Source organism: Pituophis catenifer, unplaced genomic scaffold, assembly GCF_029215685.1.
Source record: "Pituophis catenifer annectens isolate HBS135680 unplaced genomic scaffold, rPitCat1.0.hap2 SCAF_2, whole genome shotgun sequence".
Lineage (NCBI taxonomy): Eukaryota > Metazoa > Chordata > Lepidosauria > Squamata > Colubridae > Pituophis > Pituophis catenifer.
In genome coordinates this window covers 252631398-252659106 of record NW_027256882.1, presented here as the reverse complement: position 1 = coordinate 252659106, position 27709 = coordinate 252631398, and the positions used below count along the sequence as shown (strand labels likewise).

General features: G+C 39.8%; 1 protein-coding gene across 2 annotated transcripts in view; it reads left to right on the top strand.

The window, feature by feature from the left end:
• The window catches only part of LNPEP (leucyl and cystinyl aminopeptidase), a 48829-nt gene extending 21120 nt beyond the window's left edge, over positions 1–27709 (top strand). For both annotated transcript variants that reach the window (XM_070938765.1, XM_070938766.1), the window contains exons 6-18: positions 1521–1675; positions 8947–9060; positions 9373–9504; positions 10399–10530; positions 12481–12641; positions 14480–14568; positions 15973–16156; positions 17200–17356; positions 18973–19157; positions 22439–22600; positions 24058–24198; positions 25253–25334; positions 26526–27709. In XM_070938765.1, coding sequence (XP_070794866.1) covers positions 1521–1675; positions 8947–9060; positions 9373–9504; positions 10399–10530; positions 12481–12641; positions 14480–14568; positions 15973–16156; positions 17200–17356; positions 18973–19157; positions 22439–22600; positions 24058–24198; positions 25253–25334; positions 26526–26657 — 1826 coding nt within the window. In that variant the 3' untranslated portion in view covers positions 26658–27709. The remainder of the gene's footprint in view (positions 1–1520; positions 1676–8946; positions 9061–9372; positions 9505–10398; positions 10531–12480; positions 12642–14479; positions 14569–15972; positions 16157–17199; positions 17357–18972; positions 19158–22438; positions 22601–24057; positions 24199–25252; positions 25335–26525) is intronic.

Genomic DNA, 27709 nt, shown 5'->3' with positions numbered 1-27709 from the left:
AAAGAGGAGACTGCTGTTGCTTTCATTTCACCTGGCTGTAGGCATCTCATAAATTGGCCATTTGGGGAATTGAATACTGAGATTAAATAAAATTTCAGGGGTTTTTTTTTTGTTGTTGGTTTTTTTTTTTGATTTGATTTATATGCCGCCCTTCTCCGGAGACTCAGGGCGGCTTACAATGCGTTAAGCAATAGCCTTCATTATTTTGTATATTTTATACAAAGTCAGCTTATTGCCCCCACAAACTGGGTCCTCATTTCACCTCCCTTAGAAAGGATGGAAGGCTGAGTCAACCTTGAGCCTTGGAGAGATTCGAACCAGCAGAAATTGCAGGCAGCTGTGTTAATAACAGGGTGCACTAAACCACTGTACTATCAAGGCTCTTTTGATTTCATTTTAATGAAATTTCTTTATCATACATTCTTAAGAGGGCATATTCTCAGGAAACAAATATGCCTTTTAGAAGTCAGTTAATATTAGGGTGGGAAATATAGTGGTGAGATATAATAACAGTCAGCAAAAGTAGTAAATAAAGTAGTAAGTAAAAAAGTAAAAAATAAATAAAAAAGTAGTAGATTTAAAAAAGGGTCTTGTCTGTACCCCTCAGTGTGACTGTGGTGCTCCTTGACAAAATATCCACCACATTGTGTCCGAATGTCCATCAAGAGCTTACACTGGCCCATTGTCTGATTTTTTCAACATAGATCACCTTGTCCTTGAATGGCTGGGTGGACTGGACATTAACGTTTGATCTGCTAAAAGTCCATATGTTTGCCATACGCTAAATAAATAAGTAGTAAATAGGCAAAATAAATTACTACATAAAATTGTATGTTTTTAAATATTATATGATAGAAAGTTATATCCATTTATAAAATTAAATACAATTGAGTTATTATATTTTACTTTCTGGTATGTATATACACACTAGGTGAATGTACATAATAATGTAATACTATAACAGCTTTTAATGAATGGGAGTGCAATAGGCAAAATGTGTAATATTTACTTCTTTATTTTATTAAATTTGACTGTTATATTATTGAATGATTACAATGGTGAATGCTCAAAATTGAGCATTTTGAGAAGACACATTTATGTGCCTGCACATGTTTAAGAATTTTTTTAAAAAAATAGTTTATAAAAGAGGTAGGATAGATTAAATATTTAGACAAATTGATCATATGTTGTTTAAAAGTGACAAGAAGTTCAGCAGGGACAGTAGATATGTTCATGAAATTAGACATTTTATTTATTTACATCCCACGTTTATTATTTTTATAAACACTTCAAAATGGGGAATATACATAATACTCCTTCCTCCTATTTTCCCCATAACAACAACACTGTATGATGGGTTGGGCTAAAAGGGAGTGACTGGCTCAAAGTCACCCACCTGGTTGATATACAGTATATATTGATATCATAAATATCAGTATATTTGATTGAAAGATTCAATCGGCTTAGTAAGTAGTGAATGCTGCTAGTGTATTTAAAATAATTTTTCCTTCTTCCTCCAGATCTAGTAGCTCTTCCAGATTTTCAGGCTGCAGGTATGGAAAATTGGGGTTTGATCACTTTTCGAGAGACAGCACTCCTTTATGATAACAATACCTCTTCAGCAATTGATAAAAAGAGAGTGACAGCAGTTATTGCTCATGAGCTAGCCCACCAGGTATGGAATATACTGTTCTTTGTACTATAGATAGTTTTCTTTTTAAATAATTGAAATTCCAAAACTGGTAGTCTAAAAGGAAGCTTAGCTTTTCCAGAACGCTGCTACTACACTCCAGCATTGGGAAATCCTCTTCTCTGACAGCAACTGAGAGAACTTTTTTTCACTTATCTACCTACTCTGTGCTCTCTCCACGCCCCCTTTTGCACCCGAATCCCCAGTCTTTCTCTCAGTTGCTGACAGACTGAGAGGGTTTTCTCTGTGCTCTGAGTATTGCGGTAGGCCTTTTGGTTATTTTTGATTAGCCCCCTTTTTTTATTTCTGTTTAGTTCGGGCAGGTTTAGGTTTTCCTTTTCTGTGGATCAGTCAGCTGGTCGTCGGTTTCGTGCCCAGGGAGCTGGGTCGTGCCGGCGTTTGCGCTGCTGCGCTAGCTGCCGCCGGCTTCTGTCCCTTCGGGGCGGATCCGGCCGGATTTCCATCGCTGTGAGGTCGGGGCTGAGCGAATTGCTCCCCGACCGCCGCTTCAGACCTTCGAGCCGCTGCAGGATCGTTTCCAGGAGCGGCTACCAGCGCCCCTCACAGCGCGGCGTGGTTTGTCCAGCGACCGTCCCGTCAGGTTTCTGCGGGCGGCGCTGCGATTTCAGGCTTGATCGACCTCGTTTCGACCGCCGTGAGTGTTGGCTTGGGGGGGGGTGCGGCGTGGCTTTCCGTTGCTCGCCACCCTCCCGCCGTGAAGCGGCCAGCCAGGTTATCATCCCTGAGTGGCGTCCGTGTGCAAACGGCGCCAGGGGAAAGCGCCCAGTCACTCTACAGAGCGAGGGCGGGCCGCCATTTTATTCCTACACCACCAACGCGCGGCCGCCATTTTGAGCAGGGGCGGCCGCCATTTTGGATTGCTCAGGGCAGCGCGGACCCTAATTAAAGGGCCGCAGCCTTTGTTCTGAGAGCTTGCTGGCTGAGTCTCTGTCCCGGTCTGGGCATTGACTCAGGAGGAGGGAGAAGGGGGGGGAGCGTTTGCAGTTATCGCTCACCCCTTTGGCAGCCTTTTGTGCAAGGCCTTCCCACACACCTGGGCAGAGACAGGGGTGCCCTCGTACTGAGCGTGGCAGGAGTGCCAGCACTGCTTGCTGGGTATAGTGCATTGCCCAGAGCTGTAGCCAGACTATCAATTACTCAATTAATCAATTAAGCAAGCTTTCATCCAATCAATCAATTAATCAAGCAAGCTGATACCTATTAATTAATTATTTAATTAAAGCAACCAGTCATTCAATCAACCAATCAATTGATCAAGCAAGCATTCATCCAATCAATTAATCAATTAATCAGGCAAACTGATATCTGTCAATCAATCAATCAATTATTGATTCATTATTTATTATTATTGCAAATCCACCTGTCAATCAATTGATTAATAATTATTATTCAGCTTGGGGCACTCTCACCATGGCGGACTGTTCGTTCTCATCAGACAGTGATCAGGAGGTCAGCCCTGTCAGAACTAAGTCCCGCAAGAAACAATCGGGCAAACGCTCTGAGTCTGGCGGTCACAAGTCCCGCCACTCTAAGACCTCCTCTGCCGCTGAGAAGGATGCTCTCAGGCGTCATAAGGCTTTGGAAAAAAGATGTGAGAAGGCCAAGCAGGTGTCAGCTTCTTTGGTCCGTGGTGATACGGGACCCGCCCACCAGGCTGTTCCTGTTCCTGACCTTTCGGAGCGGAGAACGGTCCAATCCGGTTCCTTGGCTTGGCAGAAGGGCGTGTCCCAGTCGATGCCTGATGTTTCCTCAGTGGGTTTAGAGGCCTTTCCGCCCCCTCGGCGCCAACCTTCGGCCACTTTCACGCCTACAGCAGCGGGACTCCGAGAAGTGGACAATCCTCCGCCTCCATCTCAGTTTGACTTCCAGACGATGTTGTCAACAGCGTTGGCTTCTATTATGGCGGCCGGAGCGCAGACAGCGGCCCAGACATCGGCGGCGGGGACTTCGGGCACGTTGGCCTCTTCAAGCTCTCGCAGGGTTCGTTCCCCCTCGCCTCGTGAGTCTGTTTCGTCTGAGGGCTCGGGCCATGACGAGGAGGGCCCCGATGACCTCGAATTCTCTGAGGATGAAGGTCTGGTACCTGACAGTCCAGCCTTCACGGGCTTGTTTCGTCCCTCGCTATTTAAGTCCCTCCTTCACAAGGCTCGTTTGACTACTAATCTGGGTTCGGTGGGAGCACAACCCCCGACTACCCCGTCTGAGACCGGTCCTCATGATGCCCTGTTTAAGCAAGTCAAGCAGGAGAAGGACTTTATTCCGTGCCCTCAACTGTTCGCGGATGTTCTGCAAGCGCCTTGGGCCCAACCAGGGTCGTCCACTGCACCAAGCAATTTAGATAAGAAGCTGTTCTGTGCGGCGCCCGAACTTGAAGCCATGTTGGACGTGCCCACTGTGGATGCACCGGTGGCGTCTCTCACTTCGCATTCGATGGTCTCATCCGATCCGCTGGAGGGGCTCAAATCGGAAGACAGGCGCACCGAATTGGCCTTTCGTAGGTCTCATCAAGCCGTGGGCTGGACTGTTAGAACTGCCACAGCTACTTCATTCTTCAATAGGGCCTCGTTGATCTGGCTGCGCCAACTTCAGGAACGGCTCCCTCCAGAGGATACCCGTTTGCGCCACGATATTAACAAGATCATTGCAGCCACAGAATATTCGGCGGATGCTTCGTTGAATTCTGTCAAGTTTGCATCGCGGGCATTGGCGACATCTGTCACATCGCGACGCCTTTTCTGGCTACGGCCGTGGAAGGCCGATGTGAAAACCAAATGGAAGTTGGCGGCGGCCCCATATAAAGCTCCGAACCTGTTTGGCACGGCGTTGGAGCCGGTCCTTGTGGAGGACAAAGACAAACGCAAAATTATGCCCTCGTCCTTTCGCAGACAAGACAGGCGTTACACCCCTTACACGCAGCGTCAGCCATTTCGTTCTTACTCGGGGCAGGGAGGCCCCTCAACTTACCGGCAGTCATTCCAAGCCCCAGATCGCTTTTCCGACAGACAGCGTTTCAGAGAGCGCGGGAGATCTCAGTCCTCCTCCAAGCGCCCCTATCGTGGGTCCACTTCTAGGCCCTTCAGAAGGGGCAAATGACTCACCGACTCCGGGGCCAGTGGGGGGACGTCTCCGGGCCTTTCGTCATCAGTGGGCCCGGTCCACTCCGGACGAGTGGGTGCGTCGCACGATTTCGGAGGGCCTCGCAATCGAGTTCACGGATCGGCCCCCACGACGGTTCATCCGGTGCCCAGTGCCCCTATCCACAGATTCTCGCAGCCTGATGGTGGAAGAGATAGCACACCTGCTGGAGATCAACGCGATAGAACCGGTTCCGTTGGACCAACTGGGGACAGGCTTCTATTCGATTCTGTTTTTGGTTCCCAAAAGTTCGGGCGGGGTCAGAGGCATTCTCAACCTCAAGGAGTTGAACCGGGCGGTACGTTACCGTCGTTTCAAGATGCATTCTCTTCGGTCCATTCTGGCATCCATTCGCCAAGGGGACCTGATGCAGTCGGTGGATTTGCGAGAGGCATACCTGCATGTTCCAGTACTTCCTTCGCATCGACAGTTTCTGCGATTCGAGTATGCGGGCAGGCACTACCAGTACTGTGCAATGCCGTTCGGTCTTTCCTCGGCTCCCAGGACTTTCACCAAGCTGGTGGCGGTAGTGGCCGCGTCTCTCAGTGCCGTTCCGGTGAGAGTGTTATGTTACCTGGACGACATTCTAATCCTGTCCTCGTCCAGGACACAAGCGGCGCAAGACAGGGACAGGGTGCTTTCGGCGTTCCGGGAGCACGGATTCTCCATCAACTTGGACAAGAGCCAGCTCGTCCCCACGACCTCAATTTTACATCTCGGGACCCTGATAGACTCCGAGAAGGGTCAGGTTTTCCTGTCTTCAGAGAGGGCGAAGAACATCAAGTCGCTTGTGGGCCAAGTGCTGACCCGGAGGAAGGCTCCTCTATTGACTCTATCACGATTGTTAGGGAAGATGGTCTCGTGCTTCCGCATTGTTCCGTGGGCACGCAGACATTCTCGTCCACTGCAATGGCTACTTCTTCCGTTCCAGAGAACAGGCAGTTCCAACTCCGTAAGGACAGTGTTCGTGCCTCCTCAAGTCAGACTGTCACTGAGTTGGTGGAAGTCGCCGGCCATCCTACGAGGCTGCGATTTCCTGGAGCTAGACCGGGTCGTGATCACCACCGATGCCAGTCTCCATGGCTGGGGAGCCCACCTGGGTGCCCAGGTGGGCCAAGGACAATGGTCTCCAGAGGAACGTGCACAGAGCATCAACCTATTGGAACTTCGAGCCATTCGTCTCGCCCTTCTGCATTTCCGGGCGCTGGTTTGGGGCCGTCACGTCCTGATTCTCACGGACAATACATCTGCCAAAGCGCACATAAACCGGGAAGGGGGGACGAAGTCACAGACGTTGATGCTCGAGTCGATACGTCTGTTCAACTGGGCGGAGAGAAATCTGGAGTCCGTCCTCGCAGACCACATTTCGGGGAAAGCCAACACACGAGCGGATTGGCTCAGCAGGGAAGTGATCGACCAGGCCGAATGGCAGCTGCTTCCCAGCCTATTTCAGGAGATTTCTCTTCGCTTTGGACGACCTCTGGTAGACCTGTTTGCCAGTCCGACCAACGCTCAACTTCCCCGGTTCATCACTCGGTATCCAGCTCCAGGGGCGGAAGACACAAACGCTCTGCGGTGTCGTTGGCCAGCGGGTCTATTATACGCCTTCCCGCCTGTCACACTGATTCAGCAGGTGGTCCGCAAGATGATGGCGGAGAGGGCAGAGATGTTATTGGTGGCACCACATTGGCCCCGCAGGCCGTGGTTCGCGGATCTTGTGGAGCTGTCGGTGACAGACCCGTGGGTGATTCCTCCACATCGGATCGTGCTGTGTCAGGGGGCCATTCGTCATCCCGAGCCCCAGTGGCTGCAGTTGGCCGTCTGGCATTTGAGCGCGTCCTCTTGAAGAAAGGCCGTTTGCCGGATACGGTGATTGGTACGATTCAGTCAGCCCGTCGACCATCCACGACGAGGATCTACGAAGCCACGTGGAGGGCCTTTTGCCGTTGGTGTGCGACTAATCATGTGGATCCTACGTCTGCAACGGTTCAGGATGTCCTCATCTTTCTACAGGCGGGTTTGGAACGGGGTTTGTCTCCCGCCACTCTCAGGCGCCAGGTGGCGGCCCTGGCAACTGTGTTGTCCTGTCCACCGTACACTTCCTTGGCTCATCATCCGTGGGTGAAGGGGTTCCTTCATGGAGCTACGAACCTGAGACCGCCTACGGTTCATCGTTATCCCTCTTGGGACTTATCTTTAGTTTTGCAGGCTCTCACATTGTCTCCGTTTGAGCCGCTGGGTTCCGCCTCACTTAAGTTCCTGTCGTTCAAAGTTGCATTTCTTCTGGCGATCACGTCGGCTAGACGTATTTCTGAGTTGGCTGCCTTATCCGTTAGGAAAGACTTGTGTATTTTCCATGCTAATACTGTGGTCCTGAGGATGGACCCTGCCTTTTTGCCCAAAGTTAATTCGTGGTTTCACCGGGCGCAGGAATTGGTGCTTCCGGATTTCTGTCCATCGCCGAGACATCACCGTGAGGTTCTTTGGCACACTCTGGATGTGCGCAGGGCATTGCGACGTTACATGCGTAGGACGGCGGCGTTTCGGAAGACGGAAGCCCTTTTTGTTTCGTTCCATCCTGCATCCATGGGTCTGAAAGTGTCGTCGACTACGATTGGTCGTTGGATTAAGGCCTGCATCGCTTCTGCTTATGAGAATCAGCGTCGTCCTGTTCCTGGGAACATTTTACCTCATTCGACTAGGAGTGCGGCTACTTCGGCCGCCTGGGCTACCCAGGCTTCTGTGTTGGACATCTGTAGGGCGGCTACTTGGACTTCTTTGTCGCCCTTCATAAGACATTATCGGATTGATGCCTACGCTTCGGCTGAGGCGTCTTTTGGGCGACGTGTTTTGCAGGCGGTGGTGTCTGGGTCTTCTGGGGTGATTAGTGTTTTGCCCGACCCTGGGAGTTAGGCTTGGGTATGTCCCAATGCTGGAGTGTAGTAGCAGCGTTCTGGAAAATGGACATTGACTTACCTGAATGTCCTTTTTCGGAACGCTGCGTATACACTCCATTTCCCTCCCTTTTCGTTTGTTGGCTTGTGGTTGTTTGGTGTTAATAAATTTTGTTTTGGTTCACCTGTTGTGTCTTCGTTCAAGACTGGGGATTCGGGTGCAAAAGGGGGCGTGGAGAGAGCACAGAGTAGGTAGATAAGTGAAAAAAAGTTCTCTCAGTTGCTGTCAGAGAAGAGGATTTCCCAATGCTGGAGTGTATACGCAGCGTTCCGAAAAAGGACATTCAGGTAAGTCAATGTCCATTTTGCAATTTTTATTCCATTATTCTAATAAGCTATTCTGCCACTAACACATTTAAATGGTTTTTTTTTTATTTTTTCAATGCAATACCATTTCTACCAAGAATACATGGCATACAATATGGGAGCAGTAGAATTGAGAATCCTGGAATTACCTTATTTTAGTCTTCCTCCTTTCTTACTTGTTATATAGTCAAAATATGTGAAAGTCTTAAAGAAAGAGAAGTTTAAAAATTGCATACTAATTTGTGCACAAAAAAAAAACACAAGAAGGAATCATAGGCAATAACAAATTGGAAATACATGTGAGCTACCAGTATGAACAGGCTGTAGCTCTCAAGTTAGATAGTTAATGTGGCTTTTCCTGTATATATTGTTATAGTATTCTAATCCTCTGCAACCAGTATTGTGATATAGCTAGAACAATTTGCAGCACTGTGTCCTGCCAGTAAGATGTTTCTGAATATTTTGCTTAATTTAACATTAATACACCATAAGCTATCAGCACAGGCACTTGTTAAAAATCATATAGTCAATTATGTGGCTTTTTTTTAGCTGAAGAAGTCTATATAGCCCCAGTAGAAGCTTTTTGTTCTATTTCCTGTTGTAATGATTAATGTTATTTTGTGAAGCGGATACACTGGTTTTTGAGAATGTTTCCTTTTTTGTTTTTAAGATAGCAATATGGTAGCCAACTGGATGTCTTGAGCTGAACTCTTGGTATCTCTGGGTAGAACCAATAGACTGGAATAGATCTGGAAGTCCTTGTATATAGCTCAGCCTAGTGGTCCTTCTTTTGACACAAAATGTAACAATAGAGTTACAATACGTGCTTTATGTTTGCAGTGGTTTGGTAATCTGGTAACAATGGAGTGGTGGAATGACCTGTGGCTGAATGAAGGATTTGCTACTTTTATGGAAAATCTTGCCATGAAGATAGTCTTTCCAGATTTGTATACTGTAAGTGCATGGATAATTGGTGGGTTTGCATATTTCTCATGTATTATTGTATGGATCTAAAATCTTTTGACTTGATCTGTCTTCCTATTTAGTCTCAAAAGCTAGAACTGATTATTATTTAGAAGGCAAGTTATAAATATAGCAATAAAATAAGAACAAGAAACTTTGTGATAAGTACAATAATTTGCAAAAAAAATTCTCACAGGACCTACCAGATAATTAGAAAAAAAATTCTTCTGATCTTTATTTAGCAGTGAAATTTATGATGTTAGTTAATGTTCATTTTAACTTAAATGCCTTTCAATTCCTCAGGATGACATTTTTTTAAATCTGCAATTTAAGACCATGGAGAAAGATTCCATGAATTCATCTCACCCAGTTTCCCTTCCTGTCAACTCATCAGAAGAGATTGAACAAATGTTTGATGTAGTTTCCTACATCAAGGTAACTTCAAATATCCTGTAAATGTGGTTTTAATAAAACTAAATGCATTTGCAAAGTTGACACCTATCTATTTCAAATCACATTCTTAGTATGGGCAACAAAAGGTCAGTAGTTGAGGGGAAAAATATTTCAAAAGTGAATTACCGGTAGGGAGGTGTTAAAAGAAGAATGAATGGAAAATATATGCCCTATTGGGAACTATTTTTAATCTGATTTGTTTTAGTAGATAAATGCTTGGTTTTAGAAATATCTCTTTAAAAACGAAGAGTGAGAAAGAATAATTCCATTCTCTTTTCACTGATGGTATCCTAAATAATTCCTAATTCCAGTCCTTTTTGACTGCTTTTGGATATAACATCAAATCAGGGATGGGAAATTTGTAGAATTCAAATAATTCCTGTGAACTAATTTTGCAAAATAATTTTGGTGTTTCCCCATCTCTGCCCCCCCCTCAATTAAATTCCAAAATAAGGGCCAAGCCTCAGGGAGTCATATTAATTTGTATAATGCCTCTTCTTCTCATAGTAGTAAACCTGCCATGATGATGGGCTTTTGAAGGCCAGAAAACATTATAAAAGGTGTTTCTAAACTATAGCCTTTCTTAAAAAAGCTTCCTACTCTAAACCATGGGTAGCATGAGAAGAAATGCAGCTTCATTCCATTCTTGCATCTTTCTAGTTCACTCTTGTTATCACTAATTGGTGTTATTAAATTCAAAACAGCTCAAGTTTGTTTCCCTCTTTCTCCACTTTTCAAACCAACTCTTGCATATTCAAGTATAACCATTTCTGCTGGGTTAGGTTTTGTTTTAAGTTAATCATCATGTTTTTGTGTAAATTGAAATTAGAACTGTAGTTCTGCATTTAACTTTAAAATTTATTTTTCTTTCGACAGGGATCTTCTCTCTTGTTTATGTTAAAAAACTATCTTCATAAAGATGTTTTCCAAACTGGCATTCAGATCTATTTGCATGACTACAGCTATAATTCCACGTGCAGTGATAACTTATGGGACAGTATGAATAAGGTAAATCTCTACCGATGCCTTCTAAAGAAGAAGATATATCAACTAATATCAGCAATCAGTTATCCATATATTTTAAGTCTGCTTTTTAGGATAACCTAATTACTATTTCCTTTAAAAGGTCTATTATTGGTCCCTCCATTAAGGAGAAATTTATAGCCTCCTTGTTATAGATGGAGATAGTCTCCTTGAATATAATAAACTAAGCAAAGGTGAAGCAGAGGTGTCAAACACACTTGACTATCATCTTATCGCTATTCTCAAATTAGTGTAAACATTCAGTTCCCAAAGACCAGTTGGCTAAATGATCTGTATTAATGAATTGGCTGTGGAATGAATGCTGTTTATATCATCATTTAATTTCACACACATTCACTTGTATTCTAGCCATCTCCATTATCATTGCCTTCAGCTTAGGTATATACTGTGGAGCTGCCTAACTTGTCTTTAGAGGGAAAGGGCATTTTGTTCAATCATATTGCTGTGTTAATTTCTTTATCCTATAAAGTAATCAGAACTGTGGCAGAAATGCTTACCGGACAGTCACCCATAAGTAAGAATAGATTAGAATTTTCTAAACTGTTTTCTTAGATTCCAGATCTCCCCAAAGGGGAGAAAGGTCACTTAGGTTTCAACTTGAGCAGAAGAAATTGAATGGGAGAAGGGATACTGTAGATGCTAGCTTTCTCAACTTTTTTTTACTATCCTTCTCCTGTGTGGATGGTTTTATATTCAGACATTACAAAGCCAGTGTCTGTTTGTCATTTGTAAAAAAAGAAAAAGAAAGTTCCATCTCAACTCTCTTGCCTTGATTGTTTTCCCTCTGCAGGAGGTTTGCCTAGCTTCTGCTTCTAGCTTTTGAGAAATCGTTTGCCATCTGGCTAATTTGCTTTGTGGATTAGAAGATTCTTCTTTAAGCAGTGCTCTAATTCTAGCCACTAATCAGGAAGAAATCGGCCTCTGAGGGTTTTGTCTTTGTTCCTGAGTGGTGGTTTAATTATGACTAGTAATTTGAAACAGCCTCCTTCAACTGAACTATTCTGGACTTTCAGACCTCAGAATTAGCAGTCAACATGGCAATTGGCGTATTGCAACTAATTTGTAGAGTGTCAAGTTGGAGAAGGCTGGTTGGCATATTATTCAGGCAGATCCCATTTCAGAAAACTAAATTATATCCCTTTCCAAAACAGAAATGTTAAAAACTCCTTAAAAGTCTTACCATTCCATCACCCTGTGTCTATACTTCTTATGTATTCTCTGTTGTTATGAAAATGAAGAGTATTGTAGCTATTTTGCTATTGAGAGCTATATTGTTTCTAGCTATCTTCTTGGAGAGTTGAAGGAATGTTTAAAGTAGCATTTACTGAATGCTGGGTAGCATTTCAGCTTTGACTTCTAAAAATGTGTGATCTTGGGCCAGCTACGCTCTCTCAGCCCAATCTACCTCACAGGGTTGTTGTAGGGAAAATAGGAGGAGAAAGGAGTATTGTTTGTTTGTCACCTTGAATTACCTATGAAGTAATAAAGGCAGGATAAAAATCTAATAAATAAAAATTGTTAGAAACACGAGTAAAGTAATTATGTTAAACCAGCCATGATTTTTTCAAGGACTGTATGACCACTGAAATTGTAGCAGCAACGTCCTGCAAATAGATGAAGCTGCATTATGGTGTTGGAGACAGGTGTTGCTGTTTGCTTGCACTTCTGCATAAGTGAAGTATCTTTTAAGAGATTGAAACAGAAATGCTGCATTCTATACTGCTTTAGAGATTGTTTCTAAAGCAGAATCGAAATAAGCAGAAAGTCCTGCAAAGTAGAACTTGTAATATTAAACTATGATTAACAAGCTTTTATTGAGAATTATATTTCAACTATTTAGCTCTTTATTTAATTACAAGAAGCTATTGATTATGTTGACACCACCATTTTTTGCATGTGTATCTGTTTCCTAAGGTGACACATGGAACCCCTGATGTAAAAACAATTATGAACACTTGGACAATTCAGAAAGGATTTCCATTGGTGACCGTCAAAAGGGAAGGGAAAAAAATCCTTTTGAAGCAGGAAAGATTTGTGCATAATACAGAACTGGGAGATCAAATCTTATCTTCAAGGTTTTCTTTTCCTTTTTAATTTGCATAGTTTAATTTTTCAGCCCATGTTTTAGATTTTAAAAAGGTAAAGGACTGATACATAGGATAAATATTAAATTGTGCATATATGAGGGAACAATAGTTAGATGGAAATCTAATGAAAACTTTGTTACCTTTCTTAAATGTAGTTAGTTGTAAACTGAGCTGAGCTCCTGGTGACTATGGACACAGCTATATAGATTTCTTGGTAATTATATCAAAGTAGTTAATTGCTTTCTGCATTTAAAAAAATATCAGTATGGCATACAATCCTGAGATTTCCTGGTAGCCTCCCACCCAAGTGCTAATATAATTCTGTTTAGGTGCTTAAGATTGGTGAAGGTCAGGTTAGGTAAGTGTCATTACCTACTTAGGCCTGATCTTTGCACTACTTTCAAAACTAATCAAGCATATGGATCAGACAGGCAACAACAATACTTGTCACATATAATGTCACATTAAATGGATAAGGCAGAAATATTGTGAAGACAGGATTTCATTCTTTACATTGTATGACAGAAACCATTTTTTTGTAAATTGCATCTTTTAAAATATCTGCCCATGAGTCTCTGTCAATTTAGATTTTTTTCATATTGAGAAAATACTTTAATTTGAAGAAGAATAAATTCCATCTAGGACATGCCTATAGCCTTGACTCTAATAAGAACAAATATAATGTATAAATATTAGATAAAGAAATTTGATTTTTAAAAATAAAAAATTAAATTAAAATAGATATGTTTTGTATAAGTGTCAAAACAAGTTGTGATTTTGTATGTAACCTGAGACTGAATTACTTGATTCTCTCTGTACCAAACTCTGAATTCCACCAACTACAGAATATCAGGAGCTAGACAAGAATCTGCCTGTGACTGTACTGCCATTAATACTCAGCCTCAAAAGTGCAATTAGCCACAGCAAATATGGATAACTTCCCACCCTTATTTTTCCCCATGGTGTTCAGTCTAGGACATCAATAAGTGTTCACTAAACTTTACATTCTTATTTTGTTTAAAAAGAGGCAAGGCAAAAAAAAAACTCAAACAAACCCTGAACTCACACTCTCTGATAATGTCAATAGATCATTATTACATAGTTTTTGCCTGGAAGCCATTTTCTTTAAAGGACAATCTCTGGCAGAAAAAAAAAATGCTCTGGATTGGTATGATCAGATTTAAATTAGTGAGGATAATAGTTTTGCAGAAAGTACAGGAGTACAGGTAGTCCTCTACTTACGATCACCATTAAGTCAAAAATTTCCATTGTAAGCAAGACAGGTGTTAAGTGAGTTTTGTCTCATTCTACGACCTTTCTCACTGCAGTTGTTAAGTGAATCACTTCAATTGTTAAGTTAGTAACACAGTTGTTAAGTGAATCTAGCTTCCCCTTTGACTTTGGTTCACATGACCCCAGGACACTGCAACTGTCATAAATATTTGATGACATGACCACAGGGATGCTGCAATGGTTGTAATTCTGAAAAATGGTCATAAGTCACTTCTTTCAGTGCCGTTGTAATGTCGAAAGGTAGCTAAATGAACTGTTGGAAGTTGAGGACTACATTTGTACTCCTGAAATCACCTTGTTGCCTGAATAGTTAAACTCTGAAAAGGCAAGCTCAACTACTGGGACAGAGAAAGGAACTCTGGATACTTTAACAATTTGCAGTTTGATTTCTACCATGGCACAATTGTTTTATAAATGTATATTAATTTATGAATAATCTCACAGAAGCTTAAGGAAGTTGCCTCTCTACTATAGTTTCATTAGCTTTATAGAACTTTGGGATTTAAGAATATGTACCTTTTTGTTTTTCCCAGTTATCTGTGGCAGATCCCTCTTTCTTATATCACAAACAATGACAACTCATCCCTCCCTTTGCAGACATACTTACTGGATAAAAAGACAGGTAAGCTATTTGTCTTTTGAAAATTAGAAAATGCTGCAACTAAGAGCAAATTTCAGTGGTTCTAACATGGTCCAGTCATAATAAAGCCACATTCCAGTCATCATAAAGAACTAACACTTCTGAAGACTCCTAGCAACTCTACCCTAGAACATTTTGTTTCCTCTTGGGGTTAGCTTTCAGTATCTAGTTTAATAATATGGAACAAGGAAACTGGAACAAATAAGCGTATGTATGTATGTATGTATGTATGTATGTATGTATGTATGTATGTAATACAAGTTATATATAATACAGTTATATATAACTTTTATTACATATACATATATATATATATATATAAATGTATATATATATGCATATGTATATGCATATGTCTGTCTATAATAATACAAATAGTCTTCAAATATAATATCCAACTTAAAAGAGAACCCTGAGATACAAAGAGGCTGCTTATTACTTGGTAGATGGTGTTGCCCTTCCTCAAGCAGACAAAGCACTAAGAGCATGTGTTTTAATAGCTTATTTTCAGCAATTCCTGAAAGTATTTGCACAGCATCAGTGCTTTGTAGGTTCAAAGAACAATGACATCCATCATTTTGAGTTGATGCTTCTTGTAAGTATTCTGCTTCTTGTAAGAGTTCTGATATAAATACAAATTTGGTTAAAAGCAGAGTTAGGAAATGGAACTTAACACAGGAACTGCCTGATACCAAATAACTGAACTCAGAAAGGGGGAGTTCAAAGCTTAGACCTGTTGCTGTGAGAATAAATGCAATAAATAAACCATACCTCACAGAGTTATACTGTGACATTGAAAGTAGCATGTGAACAAATTTTATGTTGCTGAAGTGTGCTTACTGTGTTTCCCCAAAAATAAGATCCAAATGGAAAATAAGCCCTATCATGATTTTTCAGGATGGTCGTAATATAAGCCTTACCCCAAAAATAAACCCCAGGTAAGATTGTCAGCCATATGTATGCATTTAGTACCATATTTCCCCGAAAGAAGGACCTAATCGGAAAATAAACCCTAATGCATCTTTTGGAGCAAAAATTAATATAAGACCTGGTCTTATTTTCGGGGAAACACATACATGTTATTAAGCAAATGTGACTTTTATTGCTTTTGGAGGAAGGTATCTGTATTGGAGGTATCTTTTGGAGGAAGATACATGTGAAAATTCAGTTTATGCAATTTTACTACTGTACAAGATGTCCTTTATAGCACTGAACAGGAGATACTTGTCCCTGCAAGTACTCCTGATCTTCTGTAAAAAATACAAAGACAAATGGCTGTCCAAATATTGTTAGTCAATAATGTTTATCCTTGTGAGTACTTAGCAATTAGCATTGACTTAAATTGATGCTTTTTTCTTTTTTTCTCTCCTTTTCTTTTTTATCTAGGTGTAATTGAGTACCCTCATGAAATAGAGTGGGTGAAGTTCAATGTGAACGGAAATGGTTACTATATTGTGCATTATGATGATAGTGACTGGATTGCTCTAATTCAACTACTGAAGACAAATCCCAGTATTTTTGATCCCAAAGACAGAGCCAATTTGATTCATAATATATTTATTCTGGCCGGGTAATGATCCAAAATGAAAATTTCTTTTTGTCAAATAAAAATGTAAATATAAAATATTCAGCTATCACAGAGAATGGGATATACACCATATTACAATGTTTTAGAGATTCAGGAACATGGTGAAACAGAAAAATACCAGTTCCAATTTAGAATTGCTTTTTGGGGGAGTTAAATGAATTTGGAATTTAATACAAAATAATCGAGCAGATGTCAATAACACTATAGTTATACCATATATATTTGTTCTTCCTCCAAATAGCAATTCCAATAATATGAATTCATAAAAACCACAAAAAGATTAAAAACAACAATATTCTTAAAAGAGCTAAGTGCTAGAAGACTTCAATTTTAAATAGACACACAAATGTAAAAAAAGAGGTGGCTATTTGATTATACAATTGTGCAGCCATCTTGATTTTTTTTTATGATCCTGGCGCAGATGCCTCTGTCCGATACATTTCCAGGATGAAGTACATAGCTTTTGATTTGATCTAAATTGAAGAAAACCAGGGGTCTGCCTTCACATTTTGTGAGAGGTGCACATCTAAGCTAAATGTAGCTCATGAATGAAAGAACATATATGTGTCCCAGGTTAATGTTTCAGGTTCCAATTTGTCTTGATCCCCGGGACCAGAGGTTTAGTCTTCTGAGATTTCAGGGTTGTGCTGGAGCCAACCCTCAAGGAACTTCTCTCTCCCCTGTAAATAATAAATAAATCTTATAAATTGTTTGCAAGATGCTTGTACAACATGCAGGGGAGAGAAAGGAAGAAAGAAGGTACAAGATATGGCACACCCTGTCATACATCAAAAACATTTAGGAAGAATAGAATGCAGCTTCTGAGATCTGCAAGTGGGCTTCAAACACTGCCCAGAGGCTACCATATGAGGATCAACCATGCATTGCAAAGATCGCTTGGAGATACTTCTAGTGTAATTTACTGGATCTATAAGTTTAAATTTAACTTATAAGTTTTCACAGTATAAACCTTTATCATATTAGAATTGGAATTCTGGTCTAAAACTTTTTTCTGATCTCTTTAGGGTAGGAAAAGTCTCTTTGAACATGGCTTTCAATCTAGTAGACTATATAGTGAAAGAAAGCAGCACAGCTCCAATCATGCAAGCTTTATACCAAATCAGACGTGTCTTCAATTTAGTTGAGAAACGGGGAATGCTGGATCTCTCAGCCAGAGTGTTGGTAAGTTCTTGAAAATAGGAAAGCAGCAATTGTGTGATAACTAGAAAGTTGTACAGGTAGTCCTCCACTTACAACCATTTGTTTAGTGAGTGTTCAAAGTTACAACAGCATTGAAAAAAATGACTTAAGACACGATTCAGCTTTCACACGACTGTTGCAGCATCCCCGTGGTCATGTGATCAGAATTTAGGTGCTTGGCAACTGGCATGTATTTATGACAGTTGCAGTGTCCCAGGGTGGTAGGATTGCCATTTGTAACTGTAAAGAAGTTGTGGCAGCTTCATCACTGGAAGCTTTCAAGAAGAGACTGAACTGTCATCTGTCAAAAATGATGTAGGACAATAATAGCTAACCTTTTCCAGACTGAGTGCCCAAAGCGTGCGCGCGAATGCACGTGCGCGCACCCAAACCCCCCAAATGCAATGTGCGCACCCCCCTGTGCATGCGCCCCACCCACCGCGCATGCGTGAGTGGCCCCCAGCATGTGGCCCATCCCCCCATGCATGTGCGAGTGCCTCCCGCACGTGCTTCGCCATCCGCGCATGCACGGCAGAGACCCAAAGACCAGCTGGCCAGTGGGAGGCACATGTGCATGCGCAGCGGAACTGAACTGGAGCGACGGCTTATCAGAGAGGGCGCTGTGTGCCACCTCTGGCATATGTGCCATAGATTCACCATCAGGGATGTAGGGTCTGCTTGGGCTGGGGGTTGGACTAGATGACCTGCAAGGCCCCTTCCAACTCAGTTAATCTGACTCTCTGCCTAACTTTCCCAGATAGCTTCCAACAAGCAAAGTCAGTGGAGGAAGCCAGATTCACTTAACAACCGCATGATTCTCTTAAAAACTGGCAAAAAAGGTTGTAAAACGGGGTGCAACTCACTCAAATAAGGGCTTAATTGTGGTGGTAAGTCGAGGACTATCTGTATTACGTTAGGATAATGTCTGAAATGATATGTAGCATTCATTTTATTTTTGCTTAAAAATGCTATGCTTTCAATAGTTTATTATTTAATCTACAGGCATTGTTATTTAGAAACGCATTGTAATGACAAAGACCATCTGCTCGTAACTGCATCCCTTTCTATCTTGCGTAAATAAATACAACTACTTATAACGGAAGAAACAACTTACAGTTCCTTTCATTTCTTAATGGTCTCAATATTTTTTACTGCTGTCTCTTCTAGTACTATGATTGTGAGGGAATGCTATACATCTTATTTCCAATAAATAAATAGGGTTGTGTGATGTCATAGTTTTTTCTACTTACATCTGTCTAGATTTCTAGTACAAATTCATTCACCTTCACATCGACATCATATAATAAAATTACTGTTGCATAATAAATTCTGACTGTCTAGTAGATCTCTCTCAGACATGGGATCTTTGATGCTCATTTTGGAGTTGGTATAGTTCCTGAATAGATCAGGCTGTGATAATAGTTGACAGAAGGAAATGAGAATTAGTCGGGTTTTGCTCAGATCTGTGTTCTACATAATTTTTTGTAGATTTTGAAGTTAGTCATAGCACAATTGTAACAAAGCTTTTTCTATTGACCAGTGGTAACAAAGCTTTTTCTATTGACCAGTGGTAATCTTTTTCTTTTGCTATTTTCTAGTATAGGATTGAAAAATTATTTGGAGAGAAGATTGACCAAGAAACATGGAACAATAATAAGACCCTCTCAGAACTAGAGCTACAGTCAATTCTACTAAATTTTGCCTGTTCCTATGATTTAAGAAAGTGTCATTCAGTTGCTTCTGATCAATTTAAGATGTGGAAGGACTCCAATGGGACAATAAGGTAAATAATAATAAAAAATCTTACTTAAATTACCTTTCTGCTTAGGCACTGAGACATTACTTCACCATCACCAAAAAATATCTTTTTAAAAAATCAGTATATATATGCAAAAGTGTATCTCTTTCATTGGAGAAGAAATTTTACTATGGGCACACAGTGAAAACTTGAGCACTTCATATGACAACAAGCCCAATTTTTGATGCTAATTACAGATAGTCCTCAATTTACGACCATAATTGAGCCCAAAATTTCTGTTAAGTGAGTTTTTCCCCATTTTACAACTTTTCTTGCCATAGTTGTTAAGTGAATCGCTGCAGTTCATAAGTTAGTATGACTGTTAAATGAATCTGGCTTCCCCATTGACTTTGCTTGTGAGAAGGTCTCAAAAGGTGATCACATGACCGTGGGACACAACATTGGTCATAAATATGAACCAGTTGTCAATTCACAAATTATGTGAATTTTAATCACATCATCATGGGGATGCTGTAGAGCTCATAACTGTGAAAAACGGTCATAAGTCACATTTTTCAGTGCCGTTGTAACTTTGAACGATCACTAAATGAACTGTTGTAAGTTGAGGGCTATCTGTATTTGAATCAGTCACAGACCTAACTTATCTCTTTACGCAATGTCATATAGTCTGACTGACTTTGCGCTACTATGTACTTTGTAGCATCTTTATTTATTTAGCATATGGCAAATACATGGACTTATAGTAGTTCAAATATTAACATCAGACATTGGGCTGGTGTAAGCTCGTGATGGACATTCGGACACAATGTGGTGGATATTTTGTCGAGGAGCACCACAGTCATGCTGAGGGGTAGAGACAAGACTCCACTTCGGTCGATGAAGACAGCTGTGGTTTTTAAGCCTCGCTGGAAACCAGCTTCGATATGTCCTGTTAGACCCGTTTTGTTTATCCGTTGCCATGTATTTAGAAAGCCTGGAGTTCTACAAAGATGACCAGCTGCCAACTGTCGTTAACTGCCAATTCTTCAACGTACACTACCGTGCCATCCAGGGTGCACCACGAGGAGGTGAACTAGCATCATACCCGTGTGGTTCATTGTACCATAAACTACAATAGATGCCATAAAGCTATCTACTGCAGTGTATAAACCACGTTTTGTGGTTCAGTGTATTTTGTGAGCACAACCAATTTTTAAATTTCAGCAAGCCATGCTTAGGCAAACCTTGACTGAATAAAATGTCTCAACACAGTTCACTGAAAGTTATTCTCCCTATGCTGCTTGGGAAGTAAGGCTCATTTTGACATGCTCCAAAACATACAGAACAAGTTATGCGCACATTTACTTTTCTTGAACTTGTAGTGATGGATAAGGCTCTTCACATTTTAAGAATGTGAAGAGCATTTCATCTTGAAGAACGTATCTTTCCAGTTCCATCAAAGTTTATACATTTTATGAGTACTTTCTTTACTAGGAATCTTTCCCTGATATCAGTTTAATGCATGTATTCCACTGTCTTTCAGAGTGGATTGTATCCTCATTACTGCTATATTAATACAATGCTGATTGGATAATCATATAAGACAATACAGACCGCTAACAGGGATTAAAACAGGATTGAGCAATGGGTAGCCTTTTTGGTTTCAGGTGTAAAACTAAGTCTGCTTACTTTCTAGCAGGCTACAGGAAGCCTAGGAATGTGGTGACCACTGAGAGGGCCAAGGATATTTTATCTGCCTTTCCTTTTTATTGGTTGTTTTAATTTTAAAGAGTAAGAATGGGAAAAGTTTTCTTTAGTCTTCCAAATATTTGGCACTGATTTTAAGATCCAGTGGCCGGTCTCATGAGGGAGAGCTGATGCCTGCATGTGGCCAACAGGCTACCCACCCTTGGCCTTATAATTCAATGGTTTGAACACCATTCTAGGATCACAGATGCTAGTAGCCATATTAAGACATTTTTGTATATTTCAGAACACATCATCAAATAGAAAGCCTTTGGTGTAAGACTATCACCCCAAAAATTATTTACAATGAAGAAGGGAAAAGCCAGTGAAGTTTACTGCTGGCTAGGAAACAAAGCAGTTTGGTGTAGTGGTTAAGATACCAGGCAAGAAACCAGGAGTCTGTGATTTATAGTCTCACCTTAGGCCAAAGCTAGCTGGGCTAGTTACTCTCAGCCCTAGGAAGAAGTCAATGGCAAATCGTTTCTTTAAAAATTGCCAAAAACTGCAAGGGCTAATCCAGGCAGTTGCCAGGAGTCAGCATTGACTCAAAGGCATACACACGTATAAAAGAAGATGTTACAAGAATATGTTGTTTTTCTTCTGAAGACAGGTTCTGTAGAAGTTTTCAGTTGTACTTGCATTTCAAAAGCATAACAAAGAATGGGAGCAGGCTGGTATCCATTTAATATTTAATTAATTTATTTGATCACTGTTATAATCAATTAAGTATTACACTATTATTTTTAACCCTTTGCACTCTTCTCTGATGCTGATGAGCTGTCAGACTTGTCACAGCAGTTGGAAGAACAAAAAAGCAGGGTCCAGCTCAACGTCTGTCAGAAATGACTATTGCTCAAAGAAAGACATTTATGATGCCAAATATAAGGCTTGAGGCTGAGAGACAGGAATTACCTATTCCCAGACCTATTAGACATTTTATGGCATCTCAGTCTCAAGGCCCTTAAGAAAATGTCTAAATACCAATGACTTGAAAAGACAGGAAGCATAAACTAGAATTTTTAAAAAATCTAATCTAGCTGAGCTGTATTTGTGAGAAATTGCTGAATAACCAGTTCCTGAACAGGAGATTATTGTTGGGAGAGATTTACAGCTTTGGCTCTGTGAAGCCTGAAATCAGAAGTTCAGTTTTGCTGGTAGTTGCAGTTGTTCTTGCTTGGTTCTATCTGGGCCAGAAGCCAATATTTGAAGATTTTGTGAGCAACAAGTGCATGCCATTAGATAAATGTGACTCAGCCCAGTATTAGGTTTAGTGTCTTTGCCTTTTTTTCCATTTTGCATAACAAAACGTAATTCTGAGTAGTAATTAAATTTAATTCTTCATTCCTAAACGTCTGAGAACAAGAACAAAAGACAGAGAACAAATGACAAAGAAAAAATGACTGAGAACATGAAAAAGATTAACTTATAAGGGGAATATTTGTGTTCTACTACAAATTACTCTCATATCTAAGGACTTAACTGAGAACCGTTAGCATTTACCTGTTTTTATGTTTAACATGGATGTTTATATGAGATTCTAAGAATACATATATACATATTATTTTTCTATGTCTCTGCAGCTTGCAGACAAATGTTATGAAGATCATATTCACAGCTGGAGCAAAAACTGAAGATGGCTGGCAATTTCTTTTAAAAATGTATTCTTTTGTGGATTCTGAACCAGAAAAACTCAAAATTCTTGAATCATTGGCCAGCACAAGTGATGTTAAAAAACTCATCTGGTACAGTTCCTCCTCCTATTCCCATATGCAGTACAGTTTTAAAATTGAAGATTTTAAATCTTAAATAAAAGTTAGTTATCTAGTTATGGTCAGCAGTCTCTGGCTTAATTTATTTAAATTTGATTACTATAGATTCCTCTGTGTCATTGCACAAAGAAGTTAAGAAAGTACATGAACATTTAGCATGCTTTCTGTAATCTTACAAATCTTTTACATTTAATGAGAGAAGTGCATTGACATCTGGGTTAATGAACAGATGTTTTGGCTTATGAACACCTGTGTCTGGGGAACATTGTTTCTTCCCTTAATTATTAATTCAATTGCTTTAAAGTTGATAAAACAGATTATGCTTTCTATGCTTTCTTAGAATACTCAGGGATGTGCAATTGCGAAGTTTTAGATGACTAGCATCATCAAAGTGGCTCTGAAAGAGATGAGTGGTCTCTAAATTTAATAAAGTCAATCAATCAATCAAGTTTCTAATCTTCTACTGAAACGAAATAAAGAGGGTATGTTTTGCTTAAATAAACAAACATAAGAGGTTCTCAACCACACAACAGGATTTGGTTAGCTATTTCCTAGACTCAGGTACTTGCTCATACTTGACCTGATCACCGATGATCCCCGCTCAGACTAACCTATTTCAAATAGCTTCCTTCTTCTCTAGGAGCTCAAGAATATTTTATACTACTGTGATCTATGCAGTAAATATTATACTGCATTGATTCTCTGTATATTGAGAACTCTGTCTGCTAAGAGCATGCTCAAGTTATAAGACATACACACGTACACTTTATCTTGAGTTTATTAATACAAAGTGTTGTGCATTCCTTCATTTTTGAAGCATCTGACTCCAAAAGGAGCAATTCTTTTCAAATTGTTAAAGCAGCAGTAGCTTCTTTAGAAGCTGCTCCTGGCTTTTTCTGTGTTTTGCAAAAGGGCTAGGCCTACGCTTGTATATGCATGCATTTTCATTCATCTTCTATATTTTACTATCTATTAGGTTGCTAGGAGATTTGTGATCTGAAACATTTTGTTTTGGATATTCGTGAAATATCTTTTATTTAATCATTTAAATGTGGCCTGTGAAATGGAATCCATGTATTTATCCAAAATATATATATGCCAAAGGAGCCCATTTTAAGTTATGATCTGAAGTATTACAAGCTGATATTTGTCATAATGGTTTATTAAACTTGTATGTTACTTTATTCTGGGTAGTTCACAATAATAATAAAAATACAATAAAATCAATAGAACATTAAAACAATAAAAATAAAAGATGACAGGCATGATTATATATGGTCAAATAGTGTGTATGTATGTTTATATGTATACAGATAATCTTTTGTTCATTCAGTAAATATCCAAAGTTATGGCAGTGCTGAAATTATAGATGATATAATTCTCTGGAAAAAGAGAACATACATGCAATTTTCTTGTTGTTTATTTCATAGGTTAATGCAAACAAGCCTGCAAGGAATTGTCATCAGAACCCAGGATCTTCCAACTGTCATAAAAACTATCAGTCAGAATTTGCCTGGACATTTATTGGCATGGGATTTTGTCAAAGAAAATTGGGATCATCTTATCAAAAAGTAATGCTTTGCTTGAATTATCATTATAATAATTCCTTGTCCCCCTATATGAGTCAGCTGTGAAACGGGTAGTTGCTAACCTCTGACATGAGTAAGGGACTCACATTGTTTCTTACATTGTCCACTGGGCCCTTATTGCTGTCTCCAATTAACACTAGTCAATGAGGGAGATACTTCAGCACTGAGTTGTTTAAAGACACTTTGATTTAGTTCATGGCAATATGGTATCTTGTGACAAACATGACAATTAAGAACCTTTACTGTGGTCTTCTCAATTTGGTACCTTCCAGATGAATAAGACTACCCAGCATCCTTATTTTAATTTAATACTAAATTGGATGAGATTGATTTACATTCTTCTGTACTCCAGATACAGTGTAATTCAGCTGCTGCTATCTGTGAAATGAATGGGAGAGCATATGTTTAATACTCTGCATTTTCTGGAATTGTGAAAAATATTGAGTTTATTGATGATTTTACAAAAGTTTGTTTTGTGTGGCTGATGACAAATGTAACATAACTGATTTTGGAATTTCCCTGAACCTTAAAATTGGTTAGGTGTCATACAAAATGCTTTAGATTAATATTGGTAGCCCTTAATTTACAACCATTCATTTAGCAACCTTTCAAAATTACAACAACACTGAAAAAAGGGACTTATGACTGGTCATTGCACTTACGACTGTCGCAGCATTTTCCCCTTCCCCCCAGTTTCGTGATCAAAATTTGGATGCTTGGCACTCAGCATTTATGATGGCATCCCACGTCATGTGGCATTTGTCACCTTCCCAGCTGTCTTCCAACAAGCAAAGTCAATGGGGAAGCTGGATTCACTTAACCACTGCATGATTCACTTAACAACTGCAGTGATTTGCTTAGCAACTGTGGCAAAAAAGTGATAAAATTGGGTATGACTCACTTAATAACCGCTTTGTTTAGTAATGGAAAGTCTAGCCCCTGTGTAGGACTACCTGTATAGGTTAGTGAAATATATATCAGATTAACATAGATTAATGACATATATTACTCTTGTTCCATTGTTTCTAAATTTCAGGTTTCACCGTGGATCATACACTATTCAAAGCATTGTAACTTCAACAACGAATCAGTTCTCTACACTAGAACATCTGCTAGAGGTTAGTTGGATAAATTGTTCTGAAAGAATTGTGAAATAATATTCTCACTGATGTAGAAAGGCAATATGTGATGCAGATTAAGATTCTAAATTATAACATTGCTTCACAGTACAAATAGTTGTGTGAGGACAAAAGATTAGGTCCACACATGAAGACTTAATTTAACTGATTTATTGCTAAAAGCCTACGCACAAGAATCAACTAATGGTCAGCACTGGTCAGAGTTAGATAAGGGTCAACAAAAGTGAAGGGAAGGACTTAGTTCTTTTGTGGCCTCACAGTCATTTTATGTGATCCCTCTTTTCACTCCTCATCCTGGCTGTGCTAGTCCTTTTCCTACAAAGTTGGTCTGTCCGTCTGTCTGTCTGTCTGTCTGTCTGTCCGTCCATCCATCCATCCATCCATCCATCCATCCATCCATCTATCACAGGGGTGTCACACGTCACGATGGCGTCATGTGACTTATCGGGACTTTCCCCCCCTTCGCTAAACTGGGCATGGGCGTGGCCAGCACATGACGCATCCAGTCTGTGGGCTGGGAGTTTGACAGCCCTGATCTATCATCTTCTATACTTCCTATCTCGCCAAGGTGATTGATTATAGGTGGCTTACAATCATATAATTAAAACACAATATAAAACCTTAAAACACTAAATAGCAACCATATATTTTAAGTTAAAATTCAATAAACCAAAATGGGAAGAAGGGAACAAAGTGTGCATGGGGAGGAGATGAACTCTGTCTAAACCATTAACCACCTCCAAGATGCCACTCCCTCATTGGGATTCCAGGCCGGCTGACAGAACCAGGCTTTCAAGTTCTTATGGAAGGCGAGAAATTTTCATAAAGATTTTGGGGATTTGATAACGTGAAAGATCTTTTCTGAAATTAGAGAAATTGTTTCTAATAGGGAGTCGTGTTTGTTCATTTAAGATAATTATTTAATGTCTTGCATTGTGTGAAATAGTCTGAATTTCAAAATTTACCATTTCAAATTTACCATGTAATTAGAACTGAACTATAAAGCACAAATAGTAAATATGTAATGAAATTTTCATTTCCCATCAATTTGCTGATACATTTAGATAACAGCTGGTTGGGTTATTTTAAATGTTTAAGGGATTATTTCTTTTCATTGCTCTGATAGCTTTTCTCTCTCTCTTTTTTTCCCCATGTGTTACTTTTCTTTAGGTTAAGTCATTTTTTGAATCAAAGTCAGAGGAAACTGCTCAGTTGCGGTATGTCCGAGAAGCTATTGAGACAATTCAACTGAATATTCAGTGGATGGAGAAAAACTTGGCACTCCTTGAAAAATTGCTATAGTAATCACAATTCTCTTATAGCTTGTATTAATTACTAGGAATGCTGCAACTCTTGGTCTTTTGCTTTTGCAAAAAAAAAAAAAAGTTAAACATGAGCAATGCAATCTTTGTTTTTTGCACTGTGAGAGAGGGTTGTAGTTAGCTCAGGGTTAATCTCTTCTGAATTGGCTCTCTTTGGAGTATTTGTGGACGATATAATTGCTAATAAGGGAAGAGGTCATTTTGATCAGATATTTACATCAAACAAGGATACTATAATAAGTTTTAAAATTTAAGTACAGTTCCCTTTCATTGTAGGAAAATGGAATTCCATTTCTACTTATAGAGTACAGTTTTACTTAATGAAAAAACAAGAGAGCAAGACAAACACTCCTGAGACCTGCTTTTTCTTTGCAAAATTCAGTTTGGTCTTTCTCACTGTGCATAGTTTCCTGAATTGTAAATAATGTCTCTGTTGTAAAGCATTTTTTATCACCATTATAAGCAGTGGCTAAAAAACAATAAGGTGAATAGGGGAAATAAAAAGTAAGATTTGGGGAGTTCTGGGTGTTGATTTATCTAGGTATTTTCTAGAAATTATGCAAATATGAGAATTTTTTAATTTGTCTACAACATGGCTAGATGTTACTAGTACTGTGTACTGAATAAGTTAAATTACCTTTTGTAAACATAAGTAAAATGTTAAGAGAGCTATGCTGAATCTGACCATAGAGGTTTTCAAAAAGGTTATAAATTATAGGTTGGAGAATGCTTTATACAGTTTTCAGAATCCAGTTTTGTTTCTCCATTTGGTATAGCTGCCTAAAGTATATAATACACTGATTCAGCAATTTCAGAATTATTGGTTTGGGAGTTGCCTGGTTTTAATTCCTTTCAATACTGACCTGATGTTTCCCATTTTTCTGTACTGAGATATTTCTGAAACTAGATCATGCCTGTGCTTTGACCAAAGTAATTATTTGTTAAATTATGAGACATGCTGTTTGTGTCATCCATCCTTGTTCTAAAACCTTTCACCGAAAATAAAGCATGCCATATTATTATAAGAAATTA